Source organism: Fistularia commersonii, chromosome 7 (genome assembly GCF_037954325.1).
Source record: "Fistularia commersonii isolate RoL2024-O1a breed Wild chromosome 7, RoL_Fcom_v1.0, whole genome shotgun sequence".
Lineage (NCBI taxonomy): Eukaryota > Metazoa > Chordata > Actinopteri > Syngnathiformes > Fistulariidae > Fistularia > Fistularia commersonii.
Window position 1 is genome coordinate 9,046,833 of NC_141290.1, and position 22,961 is coordinate 9,069,793.

A 22,961-nucleotide genomic window follows, 5' to 3' on the forward strand; every position below is an offset into this window, starting at 1 on the left:
CTTTTTAGTCCGCGCACGTTTTGCAAGAAGTACACCAAAACAACACAGTTTGCAGTAACGGCATGTACAGCACGGGGGAATGAGGTATTCAAAAAAAATAGAATGAAAAAAAAATACGGGTCAGTTCATGAATATTTAGAAAGGTTTCATCACGACCCACAATTTTTCCAATACACGCAGCTCGGCGGCGCCGTGCCAGACGGACGCTACATTTTCCAGCCCGCTGCCGTCGCAACAGCGCCCACCTGACAAAGAGGCCATTCAGACGGGTGCTGTCCGCACAACACACCAGTCAAGTATAAACTATAACCGAAGCCGCTCTGCAGCACGCCGCCACATGAAACGGGCTTCTCGGGTTACGGCTTCGCCCCGAAATAGGAGCTAAGTACATGTTAGGGCTTCCCGGTGACGTCGGCTATAAACGGCTGCAAACGCAAGAAAAACACGGGTGCCGGCGCGTCCAGACAGAAAACACACGTCTGGCGAGGGTATTGAAGCGGGGCGAATAAGTTCAGGTATCAGGTGTTCGCCCCCCCCTCCACGTCCGTCATTTCCTTTTGTAATATCCCGGAGAATAGATCTCTTTATGAGTCTCACAGCAGGGGGGGTCGCAGAGCTGACAGAACTAATAATAAATAAAAATGCAAACATGGGAGGGGTTGAAAATGGGGTCAGTGTGTGCAGCGGGGTTGGAGGGAGGGAGGGGGCGTCATATCAGACGAAGACTGGGAGGGTTTGTTTAAACAATACGCAGTAAAAGAATGCATGCGTTTGAATGAGTACACAACACAGTACTACGAGCAGTACTTCAAGTATTACATCAGTTCTGCTCCCCCCACACACATTGAAGTGAAATATTTCTGCCAGTGACGAAGGGGAGTATGGAGCCCCTCGCTCCACCAAGCCGGTCGATAACCTTCGTCAGGTATAAATATTTACATCTTCAGCGATCGCTCATTCGCTCCTGAATATATGGGTCAGTAATCCAAAGGCCGTTTGGGTAAAGACGTCCCTTCCTGGAACGGACCACGGAGAAGAAGCCGGGGGGGGGGGGGGGGGGCACGTCCCATTTCAGAACGTCCCGATCTATGTACAGGAAACAGGCGCTGGGACTTCTGGCGCTGGTGGGCTGAGCAATCAAGACAATCTCTCCGTCCTCTGATTGAAGGGCGGAGGAGAGGGGGTGCAGGCCCAAGGAGTGGTTACAATAATGAAGAAAAGACTGATAGAAAGAGGCAGCGGCGTGGTGGACAAAGTGTGTGTGTGTGTGTGTCTGTGACGGGGTTGGAAAACGAGAAAAAAAAAAAAAAAGCAATCTTTTCATTTGTGGCTTTCACATTTAGTCTTTTGTTCCAACTTCCAGCCCCTCTGTTTTTATCTCCTCGTATCTCCACAGCTCTCTCTGCACTGTTTCTGCTATCTGTCCCCCCCCACTCCCACCCGTTCCTCTCCGCCTGGCCGATCTTCCCTCCTCCCACTGTATGTTATGAGTAGGAGTTGGACAGGAAGTGCGTGGGATTTTCCCACAGTTTTGCAGGACCAGCCCCCCTCCCCCCACCCACCTCTCTCTCTCACACACACACACACACACACACACACACACACACACACACACACACACACTCTTATTCTCTCCCCTCTGTCTCATGTCAGAGGGGAGACTTGAAGAAAACCACCCATATTCCGCTGCCGGGTTTCTTCGACGCGTTCTGGAACTTCGCTTTGCCTGGTTTTGTTCCGTGATCGTACACTCGGCGTCACCGTGGTAACAGTGCAATTGCATTGCTGTGGCAACGGTGTAATTGGCGGACGGCGGCTAAACAATGGGCCGCGCCGCCGAATTCAAGCAGCGTGCGTCTCCAAATAAACACAACTGCATAAATATACACGCGGACGGTTGGGGGAATCCTTCTCAGAAACCCTCCTGTTGGAGCTTCTGCTAAGATCATCATACCAGTAAAAGTGCGCAGCTCAGTCTCAATTATGTGACAGTACGATGTTGGACCCGGTGTTATATACTAGCATTAAAACCAATACAAGTAACTGTAGTAATCCGGCGCTGTTTTCGCCCGACGATCGGTTGAACCTTCGGTCACCTCCGTCCCGTGCGTGGTGTGCGACGGTACTTACCTCTGCAGCTTGCGTCTCCTGGTGCAGCAGGGTGAGGCCTGTCAAGTCCTCCAGGAACGAGTGGGAGGAGTTAAAGACCTTGGACAGGAAGTGGAAACCCTCCCTCTCATAATGGTCCAGGACCTGGAGATGGGGGGGAAGACATGATTTCATTTAGAAATTTTAGATTTCTTCTCAAATGTTTTTCGACCATTCGGATGAGGGTGAGGAGGACTCCATGTTTCTGACTCCGCCCCCTTTTGGGGAGCAGGCCAGTTCCCCACCTGAGTTGCAGTTGAAAGTCCACAAAAGCCGCCTTCTCTGCAAACCACACACACTCTGCCTCCCAAACCTGGCGCGGCGGGGGCTGCGACCCCTACCCTCGGACAGGTGTAGGGTTACCTCCAGCCTCACACACACACACATGCATGTGTCTGTTATTGCTGATGCTCATTTGTGTGTTTGCAGACCTGGCGTCTGGGTCCTGGAGCCAGGCACACAATACACCAACCTGTTCTCTTCCCATCCTTTCAACCACTCCTTTCTTTTCCCAAATCTCTTTTATTTCTTTGATTTCCCCACGCCCCTTCCATTGGTGGGATCCATTACAACAGACGCCAGTCGGTCAATCTGACTTTGTTGCAAGACAGCCGCCACCAGCGGGCCACGGGAGCCTCTTTGGCTGCCATTATGTCCAACGTGCTATCGTAGATGCAGACTCCCAGAGACGCCCTGTATATATTTATCTGTCTATACAAATAGATACACTATATGGCCAAAAGTGTTCGCTCGCCCCTCCAAATATTCGTAATCAGGTGTTCCAATCACTTCCGAGGCCACAGGTGTATAAAATCAAACAGTCAGGCATGCAGACTGTTTTGCAAACATTTGTGAAAAAATGGGTTGCTTTCAGGAGCTCAGTAAATTCCAGCGTGGAACTGTGATAGGATGCCACCCGTGCAACAAATCCAGTTGTGAAATTTCTTCGCACCTAAATATTCCACAATCAACTGTCAGATGGATTATAAGAACATGGAGGTGTTTGGGAACGACAGCAACTCAGCCACAAAGTGGTAGGACACTTAAACTGACGGTCAGCGGATGCTGAGGCGCAGAGTGCACAGAGGTCCCCAACTTTCTGCAGAGTCAATCGCTACAGACCTCCAAACTTCATGTGTCCTTCAGATTATCTCCAGAACAGTGCACAGAGAGCTTCATAGAATGGGTTTCCATGGCCGAGCAGCTCCATCCAAGCCACACATCACCGAGTGCCATGCAAAGCATCGGATGCAGCGGTGTAAAGCATGCCACCACTGGACTCTAGAGCAGTGGAGATGCATTCTCTGGAGTGATGAATCCCGCTTCTCCATCTGGCAATCTGATGGACGAGTCTGGGTTTGGCGGTTTCCAGGAAAACGGTACTTATCTGACTGCATTGTGCCAAGTGTGAAGTTTGGTGGAGGGGGTTTATGGCTTGGGCCCTTAGTTCCAGTGAAAGGAACTCTGAAAGCTTCAGCATACCAAGACCTTTTGGACAATTCCATGATCCCAACTTTGTGGGAACGGTTTGGAGCTGGCCCCTTCCTTTTCCAACATGACTGTGCACAAAGCAAGATCCATAAAGACATGGACAACGGAGAACTTGACTGGCCTGCAGAGTCCCGACCTCAACCCGACAGAACACCCTTGGGATGAATTAGAGCGGACACTGAGAGCCAGGTCTTCTCGTCCAACATCGGTGCATGACCTCGCAAACGCGCTTCTGGAAGAATGGTCAAAAATTCCCATAAACACACTCCTGAACCCTGTGGACCGCCTTCCCAGAAGAGTTGAAGCTGTTGTAGCTGCAAAGGGTGGACCGACGTCATATGGAAGTTCATATTCGAGTCAAGGCAGGCGAGCAAATACTTTCGGCCATGTAGTGTATATATACACTTGTATATCTGTATATATATACACTCACACACTGATGGAGGCTGAGCTGCCGTGCAGGGTGCTAAGCATACAACTTCCTCGAGGTTCCCTGGTTTCGACAGCGAACTATGAGTAAACAGCCGTTGGTGGCTGTGACGTTCCCCTGACGTTCCCTCCACATATATGGTCTCCCAAACACAAACTGACCCAACTTCTCTGGAAAGTCAGCGCGTCAGTACCGACTCCCAAAACCTGAACCGGGATCAGGATCGGGTTCTTACACGGTGGAAATCAGTGCGCTCAGGAGGAGCGGTCCTTGCCGTGGAGGTCTGCTGCTGCTGCTGCTTGTGGAGGGGGTCGTAGTACGACGGACCTGGCACCATTTTGGACGGGGCCACGTCAGCTGTGTTTTACTCTCCTGCGTGTGGTTTTATTGGCTCGCCGAGAGGATTAGGAAACACACACACACACACACACACACACACACACACACACACACACACACACACACACACACACACACACACACACACACACAGCGAGGGAAAAAAAGGCCCAACTCTACAGGAACATCTCCAACCCAGACAGGAGCTGAATTGTTTTGTTTCCACGGCAACCTGGCAGCACACAGCTGACTGCAGCACACAGACAGACATGCACTTGCCCCCCCCCCCCCCCCACCTCACAAACACACACACACACACACACACACAAGTTGTAGTAAACGGGCTGATAGCTGGACGGGGGGGGGGCAGGAAGCAGCAGAAAAGGTGGACCTGCAGTGAGCGAGGGGTGGAGGGGGGTGGAATTGGCTTAGAAGAAAAGAGTTGGACAGCAGATGCAAACACAGCAGAGAATGGGGGGGCCCTGGTGACCCCCCCCCCCCCCAAACCAGAAACAAGACACCCCAAGACTGGGTGGAATTATTTCTTCCTTTCTCCTTGCAGATGCAGCGTAGGTGGGGGAACTTTCAAACTTCTAGCGTATGATTCCCCCCCTCTGTCTTCACATGAAAGTGATAGATCTGCGGCTTTATGAGCTCTTTATGGACACAAAGACTGCACTGAAATCGAGCGGGGGAGCTGGAGATCTTGTCCAACTTCCCCCCAACCCCTCTTCCCCAACTCCCTTTCCTCAACCTTCTCCTCCTTGTCTTTTGTGATGAGCAGACAGACCACGTGACCCGACGCTGACGGGCCGGACCATCCCACGGTTCACCCGGACGTACCTTCTACCGGCGTGGACACCTGACCAGGGGTACGTGGAAGCTTCGGACACACACACACACACACACACACACACACACAGCAGGGGGAGCTAATGGCGCTGGCAGGGCCGTCGCCGATACGGACGAGCGCCTGATGGTTTCCATATGGTCTTCTTTCCTGGTTCCCCCCTCTGCATGTGTGTCCTCAGTATTCCTCACGGAGCTACATTTCAACACGGCCCTGTGGACCTCGCCATGTGAAAATGGGAAAGATGGGAATCCCCACACACACACTCACACACACACACGATTTTCTCCTCAGGCTGTGTTTCAAAACATCTGGGTTACGTAGTAACTGATCGGGATCTGATAAACTAATCAGATCCTGCTCCGCCGAGGCCCAGTTCCAATCTCTCAAAACTAATTTTAGAGTGCCGTCAGAGCGCCGCCGCCGCCGCGCTACCGAGATGTGTTTTGTTTTTTTTTCTCCCCCTTACAAAGACTCCCAACACTTACAATGGGCGAGCAGGCGGTGCATTTGTCAAAGGCCAGGCTGGCGGGGAGGACGTTGTCGAACCTCGAGAGGAACCCTCGGATCTGCAGGGGAAGAATTTGAAGACAGATTAGAAAGGAGGAAAATCAAAAGAAAAAAACAACCTTGACTTTATACAGCCTATTAATTAAAAAGCTTTATTTAATACTGTATTTCAAATCCAGCAAAGTAGAAGAGCTATAGTTCATGGTAGCTTAAATTAATGGCGAGAGCGCCCCCTGGTGGCCGTCTGAGGTACACGTTTTAGACCCCTTTGCAAATTTTATGAGATAAATAGAAAGATTAGATAGACTTTATTGATCACAGGAGGGGGAAATTCAAATGTCACAGCAGCATGACTGCGTATGATAGTGTGAAAATAGGGAAAATAAGAGAATATGCAAATAAATAGACAATATATACAATAGAATACTAAAAAATAAAAGGAAATAAAAGAAATGCCTTGTGCAGGGAATGGTTATCGAAATAACAGGTGTACAGAAGGATAATGATTATAATTTGAGTTAGAAAGAGGCACGTTGTGCTAAATAAGCAGGAGGCATGAAAGTGGAAAGAGGGAACTTAATTTAAAAGAAAAACAGCAGCAGCAACAGCTAATTTATCTGAAAAACAACGTGAGAGGCATCAGTGTGCCAGGTGGGCGTGTCAATGACAGGGAAAGGATGAGTGAGTCACTTTGAGTGTGGGGATGCAAAGGCGGTGACACAAATCCACGCAGCTCGTGCACGGAGCGTGGAATGGCTTAACGGCTGTCCCCCCCAGGCTCCATATCATCATAGTAAACACTCTCAGGCGGACATTTGCGAGAGACTCCTCACGAGAGGTCGAATTAGCATTATCATTTGGACATAATTAGCAAATCACATTCATAGATATGTGATGTATTTGTATTTCTAGAGCCCCTTGCGAGTACATATTTTTATTTGGGGGGGGCTTCACCAGAATTTAGCCTCTTTATCTGGACTCATCAGCGAGTACGACACTCACAGATGCCTGCAAAATAAAGGACAACCGCTGCTGTAGTTCCCGCAGACGTCCACATGTGGGGGCTGTGGCGCCACCGTGGTGATGCGGCTGCTAGTTTGCTGTTAGCATAATTTGGCAGCCAAAAAAACAACTGGCAGGGGAAGGAAGCTTTCACAGCCTCTTGCACAGATTGTACTCTCTTCCGAATCGCTATCATCATTTTGTCGTGCCTTTGCATGCGCGCACACACACACACACACATACACAGACACACACTGCAGGACATTTGCATGCACTTTTTTTCCTCTGCGCCACTTCATTGAAATAGCAGGCAAAAATACAAACAGACAAAATAAAAAAAAGGCAGAGATTCATTTTCTCCGGGTGATGAATATGCTGATGATGATGACGGTGATGCAAATGGAGGATGATGAGACGTGACAGCCGGCGAGGGCATTTTGGAAATTTGCAGGTCATTTACTGTTCCTCCGTCTGAAGGGCACTCTATTCTCTCTCTCTTTACGCAAAGTACTAAAAACCTTTCAGAGTGGCCTCTGAAACACTGTTGAGTTTCTTGCCACCTCAAGTTTGAACCGTCCTTCATCCTCATCACCATCTACACCAGGCATGTCTCTGTCCGCATGGACAACCGGTGTTGTTGTTGTTGCCATGACGGCGGGCCAAACTAATGAGTCTTAAACTCGGCCGGCATTGACGAAGTGGTGCGAGGGCGTTCGACAACAGGTGTGGCTGGATGGCGTGATCGCGCGGTGACAAAAAGAAGACGAGCTAACAAGGCTGATTTTGACACGGACAGAATTCTGGCGATTCAGAGTCCCCGGCGTGTAATTTACATAACGAGAGGAGGGCGGCGTGGGGGAGTCAAAGGCAGAAACCAAAAGCTCGATGATACTCGACCTGATGCGGCACCAGCCCCAGGGAGGTGGGCGGCTCGTTCATGCGGTCGTCGCTGCTGCTGGCCACTGCGTAGCCTCTGGACGAAGGGGGACCGAAAAAACAAAAAAAAAAAAAGCAGATGAGAGATGGACACACTACACCCTGGGTCATCTGCTGAACATCCCAGAATAGTTCGGACGAGGCGTCAGAAGAGTCGTTCAAAGCCGGTCGGGGAAGGTTTGGTGGTTTTAGAAAGAGGAGGAGCGGCTTTACTCCGTCCATAAATGGAGGTTAAACTTAAAGCGTAGAAAAGCGTTGCAGCTTTCAGTGTAAGTTGAGCAATAAGAGCAACAAATGAAAAACTCCCACGACCTCCGCCGCCGCCGCCTGCATCTTCGTCCGATCTTCTAGTTAACTACACTTCATAGAATTCCATTGTATTTTTTTTTACGTTCTCTTTTATTATGTATCATCATTTTCTAGAAGTTAGTTATAAAGCACATTTTTCTTATTCAAAACACGCAACCCAACCGGGGGGTCTGGAATGGATTAACAGCATTTCAGTTCATTTTAACGGGGAAATTTAATTTGGTATAAGAGGCAAACTGAGTTACGAGCTCGGTCATGGAATCAATTCAATTCATAAATCAAGGTATGAGCTTTTTATATTCCCATGATGGCCAACCTGTGACCTTTATTTTGCTGATTATGACCGTGGCTGCATGGGCTAGTGAGGTGAATATTAAGCTTCCATCTTGTACCTGTACCTGAGAGAACCCACTGCAGGGAATGGTGTACCCGGATTCAATGTGAGACAAATATTTGGTATATTGGAGATGATATGATATCCCCCACCCCCCCACCCCCCAAACCCACCAAAACGCTCCCCGGCAGGTCCTCACCCCTCAGTGTGCTGGAGGATGGACACCATCATCTCCACGGCCAGTGCCCCAGCGATCATGGCCAGGCCGGGCCTGCTGACTGTACACTGCTGGTCCAGAGTACGATCCCTGGTCGACTGAAACGACAACAACAGTGTCAGGTTTAGCTCCGCTGCCCGAGATGTTTACAGGAATCAAGTAAGAACAGATTTATCCCTCGCTAGCGGTTAGCGCCGACACCGCTATCACATCTGCTGCATGCATACTTCTGCTGTTTTTACAGGAGGTGGCGCTTTAATTAAAAATAACAGCGATGGATGAAGGTTTGCCGGTTGGATTCCCTAGCTCTAACGACTGGACCGAGATTTCTATTATTCTAATCTGGATGTTCAGAGCGAATAGCAGTGCAGAGGACATCCACCCATTCACCAAAGCAGGCTACGTCGCTAACTGTTAGTGGCAATATAGCATGGCAGGGAGTCGGAACGACCCTACGTCTACATGGACGCTGAGTATCATGGTTTGCAACGGCTGGCTTCCACCAGCGGTGGAAACCGGCACTGCTATCCAATAGGCATTAAAACATGGATGAGAAATGCCAAATTAACGGGATACAGCGCACTGATCAGTATCCTCAGGGCTACGTTGGCCTCTTAAACCGCTGAAGGTGATAATCTGATAATCCACTGGCAGGTTTCAGCACGGTACTTGGCGCGTTTCACTGTTTTCCATCATTTGAAGAGCGATTTGCTCGTTATCTACTGGAAAATCCATCCCAGACTGACCAGGTTCTGTTGATCTACGCAGAACCAAGGAGAAGGGGAGGCTCGTAACTGACACTAGGAAGGAATCGATACTCAAATCCGGATCAACTCTTGTTCCTGTGAACGAAATCTAGAAAGGTGTCCCAAAGTCCTGCCGGGGTTTTCCTTACGTCTCCCGGCGCCACCACGTCGTTGCAGAAGTAGCAGCCCAGCTTGTGTCCCGGGATGTTGGAGAACAGGGACGACCCCGGGGCGGAGGGCGCCGAGCCAGTGGGCGTGGTGCACGACGACGAGGACGAGCAGGAGTTGGAAGAGTCCCCAGCGGAGGACGGCATCTGACCGGGCGGAGGTTTCTTCAGGCCGTGACGCATCACCACGAAGGTGTCGAAGCCCAGAGCCGCATTGACCACCAACTGGGGAGACGAGCAGTGATAGGAAACTGAAACAAAGCACCAAAAAAAAGAGGGACCACAAAGCAGAGGTTCATCCGACGGCCTGCGTATTAGAAATTTATTAGCCGCATATTTCTTCACAGCGGCTGCACTAGTGACATCGCCGCGGGCTGAGAGGGTCGGCGGTGCGTTCAGAGCTGTACGTGTGAGGAGCATCGACATGATTAGGAGCGTATTAGTACCTGAGAGACAAACACCAGAGCGGGAAAGCTGCCTTTGGCCTCATGAGTGGAAATTCAAAATATTACATGGACATTTAAGTCACTTCTCTAGAGTTTATGTGTTTCTCCGAGGTGGGACTATGACCATGGACCATCCATTGACCAAATGGGGGACACTCCAGTGGATCTCAGAAACACTCACCTTTACGTCAAGATCTACAAGACGGCGAGAGCGTGGAAGGGCGCGAGTACATTCGCTTGATTATCACCATGACAACCGCATCCCTACCTTCCTCCTGCTGGCCGCGATCACCGTCGGCAGCCAGCGACTCTCCCTGGTGTCCATCAGTAAGAAAACCACGTCGTGCTCAGAGACCAGCTTCTCCAGCTGGGCCACGTCCTTCTGAGCTTGGGCCAGGGTGGCTTCCGAGAAGTTCACCGGGTGGCCCGGCATGGGGATGCTCATGTTGTAGCCCTCAGCATTCTGCGTTCGAACGGCAAAGGGGGTTGAAGAGAGAGGAAGAAGAGGGTGAGGTCAGGGGATTACACTGCACCAAATCAGGGCGTCCTTGTCTGAGGACAGTTTCTATGATCTACGGAAACCCAACATCCCTCCCGGGAGCAAGCACTTGGGAGACAGCAGCGAAGAAACTCTGGTCTTTCACAGGGGAAGGAACCTCAGACAGATCTCAGCTCAATATGGGGTGGCCTTCTGTCTCGGTCGGAAGTGGACAACAGGGACAGATAGATGTAAAGCAGAGATGTGAAGGTTGGGAGGCACCGATGATCTCATGCTAACAATAGCAGTAGAGCTAGCCATGGGTACCAAGGTACTTGGTGCGCCTCTTTTTTATGTTGGAAGTATTCCGAACGCTAAATGTAGAACTGGCAGTCCAGACTGTGGGGTCCTTCGATGGGGTCAGGTTCTCTGAGGATGGCGGACTGAAACCTTTTTCGTGGCAGGGCTGATCGGCTCGTCCACGGGAGCCGGGGGGCTGAGAGCCGACTCATGAATATGAATTTTGTCCGTTGGGTGAACATGCAGATGACCTCACCGGAGACAGCGGTGCGCTCAAGGGAACGCCGTGGGCGCATCTGAACCCCAATGCCAGAGTTCTCAAACCTACCGGTGTGCATATTCTGACGCTACAACGGGAAGGAAGCCGCCGTTTTCCTCTATTACTCACCACGCCAGGGAAGATCTTGGCCAATCGGTCCACGGCGGCCATGGCTTTGGACTTCCCGCCGCCCAAACAGTCTTCGAACTCGTAGAGAGGCTGGCGAACTGGGTTGGAGTAGGAGATCTTGGCGTTGTCCACAAAGGTGATGTGCCTCACCCCCCATCCCTTCAGACGGAGGAAACCAAATTCAGTTGTTTTCTGGCATTGCCATTCAAACTCCTCTTCAAACTCCTCAGGCTAACCATGAGAGTGCGGGCCACATTGCAGCCCAGCGTCCCAGCACCAAGGAGAAGACACCGAGTGTTGACCACCCTGTCGAGGTCCAGAGAAGGAACCAGCCTCCATCTCATCAGTTTCAGGTTTAGGTCCACTGACGACTCCGCCAGCCTGCCCAACGGAAAAAACTAAACTCAGACATCTACGGAGTCATCGCAGATCAGAGGCCTTCACACCGTAAGAAATGCTGCAGGAAGCCCTTGCTTGGGAGACTCTTCTTACCTTTTAGGGTCCATACATTCACTGAGGTTGACCATCCTGGGCCCCATGGCCCCCTTGGGGTTCTTCTCCCAGCCTACGCTCTTCGGACAGACTGTGAGGAACCGGTGAAGATCAAAACCCCACGATGGACATGAAAACAACAGAAGTAGAGGCAGTTCAGAAGGGTTATTACCCATTTTCACCTCCTGACCTTCTGGTCTGAGACGGATATTAGACTTTATATTCATCATAAATCAAATTTATTTGTTCTTTTGAATTAAATCATAAATGAGACCTTGTTAGATGATTATTAAGCTAACTTGAATTCATTCGCTATCCATCCAGCTCTCAGGACATGGAGACAACCCAGGAAGGAGAACCTGGAGACCCCACATAGAGAGAACTTAGGCCAAGCTGTGAGAGTCTGCGGGGGTCCAAGGTCAGCGGCTCATGTCTGGCTGGGATATCAAGGCTTCCTGCTCCTGGAGATCCAGGCCCAGGGCTCAGCTTGCAACACATTGGAGAATCACCTGGACGGGTTGAAGATCCAGTCCATGAAGAGGACTAAAGTGAAGACACCTGAACTCCAAAACCTTCAGAGCCCACATCTCTGCCCTCCACCTCCACCTCCGCTCCTTCCAGCTTTTATCCTCCAAAGTGGCTTTTATCGTTCATTAGAAAGGAAATGGATCGACGGGGACTCGATGTGCGAGTGGCGGAGGAGGCAGCGTCAAAGAGAACCAGGGCTGAGGGCTCCTATGAGTCACACACACACACTCACACACAAACACACACACACACACACACTCACACACTCTGGAGTTACCTGAGTTGAGGTGAAGTCCAGGCAGTTTGACCTGGAACACGATGCTGTGCTGGATGGAGCGGCTTCCCTGCAGCGTTCTGTCCCTGAAGCACACCACCTCCACGGCCTCCAGCCCCGAGCTTCAAGTGAAGAAGTTCAAGTCCAAGATTTCAACAAGAATTCACCATAACACGGATGAGAACTTCCACAGGCAAGCTGGAGAAGATGCCATTGAAATGCGATTGGCGAGTCACATGACACCTTTTCTGACACACACACACACACACACACACCATGTCCGGGACACCGGCTGCTTGTTAACGCAAAAGTCAAATCAGTTACTCAGGCAGCAGAAAGTCAACACAAGGTCAAGTCCACCTGCTGAGGTTCAGAGCAGGAGGGAGGACTGATAGGCCCTCGAACGCAGCGTGGCTGCTCCTACGAGTATTTCAAGGACCTGCTGTGATAATCCCAGCGGAGAAACCTCCGGAGGTCAGCGCCTGGGCTGCCGCAGTGGAAAAGTCCTTCAAGTAGGAGTGGATGGAACATGGACGACAGCGTTGGAGGCAGCAGGCCATCGATGCGATGCCGTCACGTCGCTCCGGAACCGGAATCCAAGGAATGCTGGTGAGTATTTGCGTCCAAACACAGCAGCTCTCTCATTAACAACAACAACGTACAAAACACACTCGGTCCAAACCGAGTCGTCCATCACGGCTCCGTCTCGCCAGAGACCGATGGCGTTTGTGCTGGACGGCCGCGCAGTTTATTCAGGCAAGTGGAAGCACATTCTCTCCTCTGGCTTGAAACAACAACCACTTCTAACAAAGCAGGGTGTTTTTTGGCTTGGGACGCCGTGAGAACGCCGTCGGCTTCGGACGCAGGTGCGCCGGAGCTGGGCTGACACGCGGAGGCAGTGTTCGCTGGAGAGCAATCGAAAGGGCATCGAGCATCTTTCAATACTCTCGCTGATAACACACGCCTCAGCTTCCCTTTTATTTTTCTAGGTAGATTCTAGGCAGGATACACCTGTTTGTATTGTTGAATCCCTCTCCTACCTCCTCCCTGGGGACATTATCAGCTCCATTGCCTGTAAGAGCTCTGCAGGATCGGGGATTAATAAGTAACCGGACGGAGAGCCAGGTCGGTCCAGACAAGAAGCATGAAGTGTTTATGCTGCCTCTCCTTTTGACCCTTTTGGATAGAAAACAGTCAAAATTGTGAACTGTTGGTGTAATTCCCCCTTTGGCCTCCGGGTTACAGAATACCCGTCTATCAGCGTGTACCGCCCAGGTATGTGTGTGAGAGAACATGTTTGGCGCCTGCTGGCGAGGGCTCGGGATGTAACATCGGCTCACGGTCAAAAATCCATCGCTTCCAGAAGATTTACAGCTCCCCGATCCCGGAAACAAAGCAGGTACAATCCTGCCTTTCCCCCGGAGACAGAGCGGAATACCAAAGTTCTGAGTTGGGAAACTGCCGGAGACGGCCTCTGTAGCCCCAATCCACAGGGACTGAATTTGAAATTGGTTCGAATTCAACATTCCAGTGGTTACATCAACACTCGTGGTTATGTAAGCACGGCGACCGAGCGTCTTCGCTGACCTCCACCACGAGAGGCAAGAGGTTAACGAAGCGGAGGTGTCTTCAATTTCCCCCTTTGGACCGGCGCCTGAAATATTGTGCACACAGAGAATCACAGGAAGCCCCGTGACAACACCCTCAGCAGCAGCTGCGGAATCCACAGACCCGACGGGAACACTAAACCGTGACCCTCCTGAGCGTTTCCACATCTTCACCCCCCGCGGGTACGTGCACACATTCACTCACAGAGGGCTTACCTCTGGTGGCTCAGAAGCACCAGCAGGTTCCTCAGGGGCCAGCCGGGGTGTTGAGACAGGGTGCATGGATCGTAGACGCCCACGGCGACCTGGACAGGATAGATGACAGTTTGAATTCGGAAAAGCTCCCGATGAAAGATCTGGAGCGTGCTGAAGTACCTTCTTGGTGCTGGTGAAGAAGGTATCCCAATCCTCCAGTGGGGCCATGTGCACCGTGTCGTCGGTGTACTTCAACAGGAAGTAGGGGACAGCTGTGGCCCCTCGCTGCAGACAAAGGCCGTCGTAGGCCTCCTGCAAGGCTGCGACCTGAGAGATATAACAAAGCGCGTAAACCTGTTTACAAGGCCTGCTGTCGATGGGGGTCAGGAGAAACATGTGGCTCTTATAAAAACAACAACCTTTAAACAAAGCGCAGTGACCCACAGTGCCAGCAACGTTCTCCTGCGTCAAAGCTCACCTGTTTGGCCGAGAAGACTTTTTCCAGGACGGACGGCTGCTCAATGATCTTTATTCCCTCAGGGAAACAGAGCGCGGGAAAGCAGAACCAATAGTAGAACTGGTACTTCTTTAGATCCTAGGGGGCGTCGGTTTGGCAGATAAGCGACCAGTAGATGAATTAGTTGAAAAAGTAGAGTTGTGAATAAGATGGACGTGTTCGGGGCACGTGTCATATTCAGTACCGCATAGGTCAGCAGAATGAATCTGCAGAGGATGGACGGGTCACGCAGCGCAGCTCCAGACTGAATGGCATCCCAAATCTGCAACAGCACAATCACCGTGTTTGACATAAAGTGGACTCATTTGTCACAAGCAACTGCGGTTGAAAACACTCCCGGCATTCTTCACCTCCTGGGCCTCCTTCTCCAGCAGAGCCTTCTTGTCGGTGGTCTTAAAGGCGTCGAGTGTGTTGGTGTTGTACAGCTTTCCGAGAGCCGGGCAACAACGGGCCGGCGTCTGCCCATCTCTGACGGCAGGAAACAACAGAGCAGCTTTTCAGAGCTCACATATAAGCCGCGCTGAGTTGAATTCAACAAAGTAGTGTTCAAGAACACGCTTTGCTTTTCAATAGCGATGTCATTCTTTTTTTGTTGACATTTATGTTGCATGAAAAGGACTCACAAATCAAATGCACTGAACTCCAGCGTCAGACGGGTAGGCAAACCCACAGGATCACCTAAAAAAAAAACGTGGGATTTAAAAGAAACATTGGGACTTTGGCGCTGCAAACTTCAACTTGGGCCGTCGGACTGGGCCCTCCCGCTGACCGTTGTAGTAGTGTCCTTTGATACACTTGGGACTCTCGTCCAGTCTGTAGTCGTTGAGTTTCTTCTGGGTGAGCTGATGCCAGAAGCCGGCCTCCAGAGCGCTGCTGAAGGGAGCAAACTGCAGCTTGAGGTCCGCAGTGGAGGGCCCTGCTTCACTGGTGTTGGACGCCATGGCAACTGCACACCTAAGCTACATATACTAGGAAAGGAAGCAGTTGAACTTTATTTTCCTTTTGTCTCGACTCCTGGTAGTGACATGGTGACAAGGTTACATACAATTTATCTCTTTGCATTTACAAGACTGCATTATCTTGTGTTTTTTTTTTTCGGTGGGGCAGAAGCAGGTTGCTACCTTGCTAACCAATGCATTGTCACTCAAAACAAATACAGCTGAGGTGAACTGTGCTTCAGAATTTTAAAGTTCTTTAGTGTCCCAGTGACAACGCTAGAGCTGACAGATCTGAGGGTTGTTTATTTCACCTGTAGAAATACATTACAAAACTGCGGTGAAGTGACATTTGGGACCTTGAATGCACCTGAGAAAAAAGGCAAGGCAAGGCAATTCTTGGAACATCAATTTTGAATAATATTTTTCAAATCAAGACTAACAGGGAAGATATTTGAGACTAAAGTCGAGGAGTTTGGATGATGATTTATTGAGTCGATGCAAAGACAGCTATTTTGGTTTTTGATGGTTCAGTCTGGATCAGTTTACTAACTTTGATGTATCAAGGTTCTCAACTGAAATGACTTCAGAATTAATATTGTAGTCCAATATAAATCTGCATTGTTGTGGAAAAATTGGGACAAGATAAGGGATAGTGCACTGTGTTTTTAAGGACATATTTGAAAATAGGGGCTTAAAAAAATCAAAATAAACACTGTGAGAGAGTGTGAACGGTTGACGGTTTACTGCTATTCAACGGAATTGTCTGCAGCTAGCAGGGCTGATATCAAAACACTGATGGGTGAATTAGGGGGATATTGAGATTTATCAGTGTTGCCAGTCCGCAGGGATCATTGCCTTCTTGCAGAAACGCACAGCGGAGTTTTAACGTTTGTAGTTTGGGGATTTAAAGCGACGAGTTGCGTTCAATTTCCTCATACATTTCAATGCAAGCCGCTTAGCAGGATGTTAAAACCGACAATAAGAGGAGGAAAACAGCCTTGTCAGCTTTAACCTTTAAACCGCTTCCATTCTAAAGATCGACGTGTGTATGGGGATATAAAAATCAATGCCAACACCTTGATAAATAATCGCGATTTTCTTACTTTCACCAAGTACCGTTGCTTCCACTTACCAGAGAGCCTCACTTCCGGGTTCGGTTGATCACGTGAGCTAGAGTGGAAACCGTCAACAACGCGGTGCATTCTGGGTAAAAGTCAAACCGGTCGTTAGCCCGCGGACGGGTTAGCTTAGCAACCCGACCCCCTTCTACGGGGCTAGCAGCAACGAATAAAATAAAAAATACCAAAACATAAACAGCGACGCACAAATGACGAAGCACGAGAACACAGTCAGGAACCTGTAGGCGCAGATTCTTTTCATTTTGGAGAGAAATTGCGATTTTTTTTTTTAAACGGCTATGCTAGCTCTCGATGAGCTCTAGGAAGTCCCTTAACGTCCGTTAAAGTTTACGTTCAATTCCCGCTGGTTTCGTTATGTCAAGAAAAAAAAGAAACAAACCACTGCGTATTATGTTTAAATATAATCTCCACAAGGCAATTCGTAGAGATTGGACCATCATAACTTTTTTTAAAAAAAGTCCACTCAGCAGTTCATCCGGATGTATGGGCTGCTGGTTAGGGTGCGTCTGACAATTGCAGCGCCGGTGAAAAGCGGAAAAGTCTGTGGACAACTGGTGGACTCGATCCCAGATCTTGCAGGTGTCCGGACCTCCACCGCCGGGTTTCATGAGCAGCATTCCAGGAGACTGACTACACGTTTACAGAAACCAGTTGTACACCCCTGCAGGGATGCAGATAGCAGGTTCCAGCTGTAACCAGGCAGGGTTTATATCAAAGTAATAGCAGCAGACTATTTCTGAATGGTTCAATTTAATCATGTAAAATGCTTGGTAGTATTCACGTTTTAAAGAGAAACTGTATCTGCGTGTGATCCGGTTGAACCAGTCTGCATTTTAGGCATATCCCCACGCCCAGAATGACCGAAGTAGCTTTTAACACGGCGGCGTTTCCAGGTTAGAGATCCTGCTGACGGGCCCCCATCTGAACTCTCCAGTAATTCACAAACCAAATTAAACCCATGAAGTCAGCTGCCTGTGTGCATGCCTTTATTTCCTTTGCACATTAAATGTGACACCTATCTTTGTTTTCATGTGTGCAGCAGGTTCCAGTCCAGCTCCGCGGTGGAGGGGGGGGGTCTCCGGTTACCCGCCGGTGTCCAGTGTTTGCTCCCATTCCCTGAAGAGCACTGGAGTGTCTGCCTGGCATTAAAGGTCAGTCTAATGGCCAGAGCGGTGACTTGCGCTTCAAAATAAGTGTAGAGAAGAGGCACTTTTGATGCGCCAGCCTCGCAGAGCGGCTTTTCCATTTCGATCAAATAACATTTATGGTGACATTTATCGGTTTATGTTTTTAATATGGCGTACGTATGAAGAGCTGACGGGCTGGACAGGTTTAGACCTTCATCAATTCACGATGGCCGAACAGCCGCAATGGGTTTTATTCGACCTTGTCCGCAGAGGGACGCGGCCAACAGAGGTGGAAGGGTCGAGCCCTGATGCTGTGCGGCTGCGGCGGCGATGAGGGCTGTGTCATCTGCAAACACAGACACTCCACTTTTTATTGAGTGTTTTTCCTCCTGCTCGGCCGCTCGCTTCCTCCTCCGGGCGTCTCATGATGCTTTTACCAGATTACATTGTCCTAGGATTGATTTTCTCTCACATTCCCTCCGAGGACTCATCCCCCTTTATTTTTTTCAAGATTGAACTGTGTTCCGGCAATATTTGTATTGTTCCCATGGTGACGGCCAGTGTGAGGCTTTTTGGCTGACGGCAATAAAATCCCAATCACGACCAATGGTTTCATTTATAGTGGGAACTTATCAGGGGTTAAGAGAGGAACACTTTTAAATGTTAAGCATTTATAAGCCCAGATGTTGCAAATGGCTATAAATACAAATTACACCTTCCTCCTCAGAGTCTGTGCCACCATGAAGCCTGAAAGGCACACTTTGTGTCTGCGCCCCAGATATTGTTGTTCAAGTGCTGAGTGACTGAGTTATATCTGCCGCTTGGGCTCACGCTGTGCAGATGCCAATTATTAACTCATTCATACGGATGACTGGGTGCATGCCGGCTCTGGACGCGCTCATATTCTGGTCTGATTGGTGACGTGAACGGGGAAAACACAAGACCAGGCCGGCGCTCGTGAGTTTGGAAGTGTGACGCACAGCCGGGCGGAAGCTGCTCCCACGGATGTTGTGCTTATTGGCCCCTCTCTGTCTCACTGCTGGAGCTTTTAGCAGTTCCGAGAACCTTCCCAGGAACTAATCTGCTTATTGGTGCATTGGAACTCATGTGATGTATGGGCTCATAAGCCACAAGCACTACCAGATACTTGTTGCAGACTGCAGAGCATCATTTTTAAAAGCTATCCCGGTCACTGGTCACATGTTTTCTCGGGACAAAATGAACAGAAGCCGCTAGAAATGGAGTGACAAAGAGGTCCGAGCTCTTCTAGCCTTCTAGCTTAGTCTCTGAGGGGTTTTCAGGGCTCGCAGAGGAGCATCTGCAGGTTGGTCAGAACAAGTGCGGAGTTAGCAAACGGCAACACGTTGAAGAGACGATAAAAACACTCCAACTGTCTGATAGTCCATCATTTTTATTCCGTGAACGCCGCGGTAGCTTCCACCTCCATGTTGTCCTTGTCGTCTTCTTCGTCAGTGTTTTTTTTTTTTTTGAGCGTGTCGCAGAAGGTGCAGGTAGCAGATGCTAGCGTCACACCTGAGGGAATGCAAAACTAAAACGAGGAGGAGGTTATTTCCTGGAATGAATTCATGTTTCTTGGACTTTAATCAACGGCTGAAACACGGTAACAAGCAAACACTGGCCTCAGGCGGGATCATCGCCATTTTGTTTTCAATAATATCAATGCAATAAATACACAAATGAATGGATCTTTAAATAAATAGGTCTGATAATTAGTCATTTCTCTTCTTGCATCACATGGAGGCTTCCAACCATTCACCCTCTCGTTCACAGGTCCGGATAATGTAAGGTCTCCAAAGAACCGCCATCATGTTCGGACTGTCGGAGGAACCCCACGCCGACACGGGAAGGCCCCATGTGGGAATCTGACCAGGGACCTTCTGGCTGCGAGGCGGAAGCGCTAACCATCTGCAGCCTTCGCTGGTGAGTCGCGAGAAGGGGGGGGGGGAGTCACAGGTGGACGTGCAGGATGTTCTTGAAGACCCTCTTAAAGTTCCTGTTGCAGAGCGGGTAGATGAAGGGGTTGAGCGTGGAGTTCATGTAGCCCAGCCAGATGGTGAACATGTGCAGGTCGTGGCGAACGCACTCCCTGCAGAAGGCCATGACCATGAAGGCGATGAAGTAGGGGATCCAGCAGAGCAGGAAGGCGGCGATGATGAAGCCCAGCTGCTTGGCGGCCTTGTGCTCCTTGTGAATCCTCAGGCTCTTAATCCTCTGGCTAGACTGTTCGATGAACCTCTGCCACGTCTGCCTCAGGCTCACCTCGCCGGCCGGGTCGCCCCCGGCGCCACCCCGGCTCCAGGGTGGCTCGCCGTTGCACCTCTGCACGTCTGACACCTGGCCCGAGCCGCACACGCCGCCGACGGACGCTTCGCCGTGCTTTTTGCGGCGCTCCTCCAAGCAAATGTTGCGGCGCGCCGCGTTGGACCTTCTCTGCGACAGCCTCCTGGATTTGGGTTTCGCCGTCGGGGCGAGCGGCGACATCTGCGGGCACCGCGTGCCGATCTTCCTGTGAGACCTGCAGGGGGCGGCCTTAGTTGGCTCCACGTCCTCCAGGGAGCACGTCTGCTCCACCGTGCTCTGGTCCGACGGCGGACGCTTCCCGGACGCCGCTGCCGGCGGCTCGCACTCGCCGCAACTGGTGGGCGCGAGCCGCCCGTGAGCGTTCTCTCCGAAGGAGTCGGTGGGGTGGATGATCCGCTCCCGGTCCCTCAGATGTTGCCTCACCGCTATGTAGATGTGCGTGTAGAACCACACCATCAGCATGGAGGGCACGTAGAAGTTGCAGACGGCGGTTACCACCTTGAACCACGTGACGAAGCGGAAGTCGGTGTCGCACTTGTTCTCGTCCTCGGGTTTCAGGTCCACGTGGGTGAAGGACCTCCAGCCGAGGATGGGTATGATCCACATGAGCGACAGCAGCCACGCGCCGGTTATCATGGCGCTGGCTTTGCCGCGCGTTCGGTACTTCAGGTACCTGAGCGGCTGCCGGATGGAGCGGTAGCGGTCCAGGCAGAGGATGAAGAGGCTGAAGATGGAGGCCGTGCTGGCCACGTAGTCCATGATGAGCCAGAACTGACAGACGGCGCGGCCCAGCCTCCACTCGTCGTCCAGCAGATACACCAGGTTCAGCGGCATGACGGTGGCGCCCACGATCAGGTCGGCCAGCGACAGGCTGACGATGTAGAGGTTCCCCACCGTGTGCAGGCTCTTCTCCCGCCTCACGGCAAACAGCACCAGCAGGTTCATGGCCACGGTGAGCAGCGACAGCAGGCCCAGGAAGACCCCCAGCAGGGCGTCGTGGACGCGGTCGCCCGTCGGCAGGGTGGCGTTGGCGCCCGGCAGCTCGCCGTCATTGCCATAGTCGCTCGCGTTGAGGGTCCGGGGGGGGCCCTGGGACAGCAGCGGGGCCGCTTCCATCATGGTGCCAGGTCACATCATGGATCCCTCACCGCAGAAGATCCCAGAGGCCTGGCGGGGGAGGGGGGCGCGAGGCGCCGCCTCCTTCGAAGTCCATCTCCGACATCAGGAGCGACCAGGAGTACACTGAGGAACGGCGGGAGCTTCTTCATCCCACGCCCACCTGCTGGAGGGGACCGAAACAGGTCTCACACACACACACACACTTATAACTGCTATCGATGGCGGCACTGCGGTATGATGCATGCCTTGCTCAAGGGCACAGGCGGCGAATCAAGCATACACACAGCAGGGTGGAACACACACACACACACACTTGCTAACAAGCTACTGCTGTTGAACCGTCCTGATGATCCTTGTCCCCCATCACCACTTTCTGTTTGGGTCTGCGTCTCTCCGCTGTCTCACTTATTGATCGTGTGAGAGGAAGTAAACTCGCCTGTTGCCATGGCGAGGCCCGGCCCCGTCGTGTTCGACCCCCCAAAACAGCGTGGGGCCCCAGGAGACACTATTTGTCTCCTTCACACAAAAGAAATAAATGAAATTTGGATTATTATCATTCTAAAGTTGAGCTGATTGGAATCCAGAACTTCCTCCATCTGTAGTGAAGAACCAGGGATGGAGATACTAGAAAGGGGAGGCAGCAACTACAAGCGCCTCTCTGTGAGTGTGTGTCTGTGTCATCTTACTCAACGATGACACACACACACACACACACACACACACACTCTCAGGAGGAGGCAGAAGAAAGCCTCCGGTACTGTCCACGGCGGAGACGTGACGTGGGAGAACCGGACGGCTACTGACATCCATAGTTGAGTCATTCTGCGGTGTGAATGCGTGGACACGCGGGCGGGTGTCAGCAGCTGCGGGACAGCGGCGGGACTACTTTCTGGCGCGTCAGCGGAAGGAGACGCGCCAATTAACGGATAACTGGCTTTTAACCATTATAATAACACCCGAACTAATCGATGGCTGTATCGATCACCCTCCTCCTGCTCCTCCTGCTCCTCCCAGAGATGTTTCGGGGAGGAGAGCAACAGGTGTTGAACGGAGAGGGAACCCGCGGGAAAGTGCGACTGAAACATTTTTTGTAAAGTTTCGTTTTTTTGAACTGCGTCGGAGACATACACACTCACACACACTCACACTCGTACATGCACACGCACACGCACACGCGCACACTTGGAGAGCATCCTACCTGCCTGCGTCCCGTCTCCTTCCGCCGCCTGGAGCTCTGAGTCCAGGGGGATCTCAGGGAGCGCGACCGAACACAAAGTGCTCCTCCTCCTCCTCTACTTCACCCACCCCACCACCATCCCTGCGTGGACGCGCACACTTCGACGTGCACAGCTGCAGTCAGAACAAAAACGGTCCACCTCCTTTTGCAGGAGTGAGAGTTCTGCAGGGGGGGTGGGGGTGGCATTTACGCGTGCATCCGGGACGTGCGTGCGTGCGTGCGTGCGTGTGTGCGTGTGTGTGTGTGTGTGTGTGTTTGGGGGAGGCACCTGTTGAACTAGTTTGAACCTTCATCAAGACTGAAGGCACAGAGAGATTGGATCACAATATGGGCTGCTGAGGGCTGAGCTCCACTCAAGTGTGTGTGTGTGTGTGT

At 51.2% G+C, this 22,961-nt stretch overlaps 2 protein-coding genes across 3 annotated transcripts in view; both read right to left on the reverse strand.

Annotated features, from left to right (window-relative positions):
• Positions 1 to 17,364, reverse strand: part of atg7 (ATG7 autophagy related 7 homolog (S. cerevisiae)) — a 31,703-nt gene extending 14,339 nt beyond the window's left edge. Inside the window, exons 1-18 of one of the 2 annotated variants that reach the window (XM_086149650.1) lie at positions 16,775 to 17,364; positions 15,474 to 15,672; positions 15,328 to 15,382; positions 15,055 to 15,172; positions 14,889 to 14,966; positions 14,666 to 14,782; positions 14,368 to 14,514; positions 14,209 to 14,297; positions 12,389 to 12,507; positions 11,584 to 11,674; positions 11,328 to 11,472; positions 11,092 to 11,250; positions 10,194 to 10,388; positions 9,462 to 9,704; positions 8,549 to 8,664; positions 7,668 to 7,743; positions 5,747 to 5,827; positions 2,131 to 2,253 (exon numbers count right to left, since the gene is read on the reverse strand). In XM_086149650.1, the coding sequence (XP_086005776.1) occupies positions 2,131 to 2,253; positions 5,747 to 5,827; positions 7,668 to 7,743; positions 8,549 to 8,664; positions 9,462 to 9,704; positions 10,194 to 10,388; positions 11,092 to 11,250; positions 11,328 to 11,472; positions 11,584 to 11,674; positions 12,389 to 12,507; positions 14,209 to 14,297; positions 14,368 to 14,514; positions 14,666 to 14,782; positions 14,889 to 14,966; positions 15,055 to 15,172; positions 15,328 to 15,382; positions 15,474 to 15,645 (2,124 nt within the window). In that variant the 5' untranslated portion in view covers positions 15,646 to 15,672; positions 16,775 to 17,364. Of the gene's footprint in view, positions 1 to 2,130; positions 2,254 to 5,746; positions 5,828 to 7,667; positions 7,744 to 8,548; positions 8,665 to 9,461; positions 9,705 to 10,193; positions 10,389 to 11,091; positions 11,251 to 11,327; positions 11,473 to 11,583; positions 11,675 to 12,388; positions 12,508 to 14,208; positions 14,298 to 14,367; positions 14,515 to 14,665; positions 14,783 to 14,888; positions 14,967 to 15,054; positions 15,173 to 15,327; positions 15,383 to 15,473; positions 15,673 to 16,745 lie in introns of both variants that reach the window. The other variant, XM_086149649.1, reaches the window with a different exon arrangement.
• Positions 17,365 to 19,497: 2,133 nt separating this feature from the next.
• hrh1 (histamine receptor H1) lies at positions 19,498 to 22,680 on the reverse strand. The gene is made up of 2 exons (XM_086149651.1): positions 22,548 to 22,680; positions 19,498 to 21,512 (listed from the first exon to the last, which is right to left on the reverse strand). The coding sequence occupies exon 2, from the start codon at positions 21,347 to 21,349 to the stop codon at positions 19,877 to 19,879; it is 1,473 nt and encodes a 490-aa protein (XP_086005777.1). The 5' UTR covers positions 21,350 to 21,512; positions 22,548 to 22,680; the 3' UTR covers positions 19,498 to 19,876.
• Between the last annotated feature and the right edge of the window lie 281 nt (positions 22,681 to 22,961).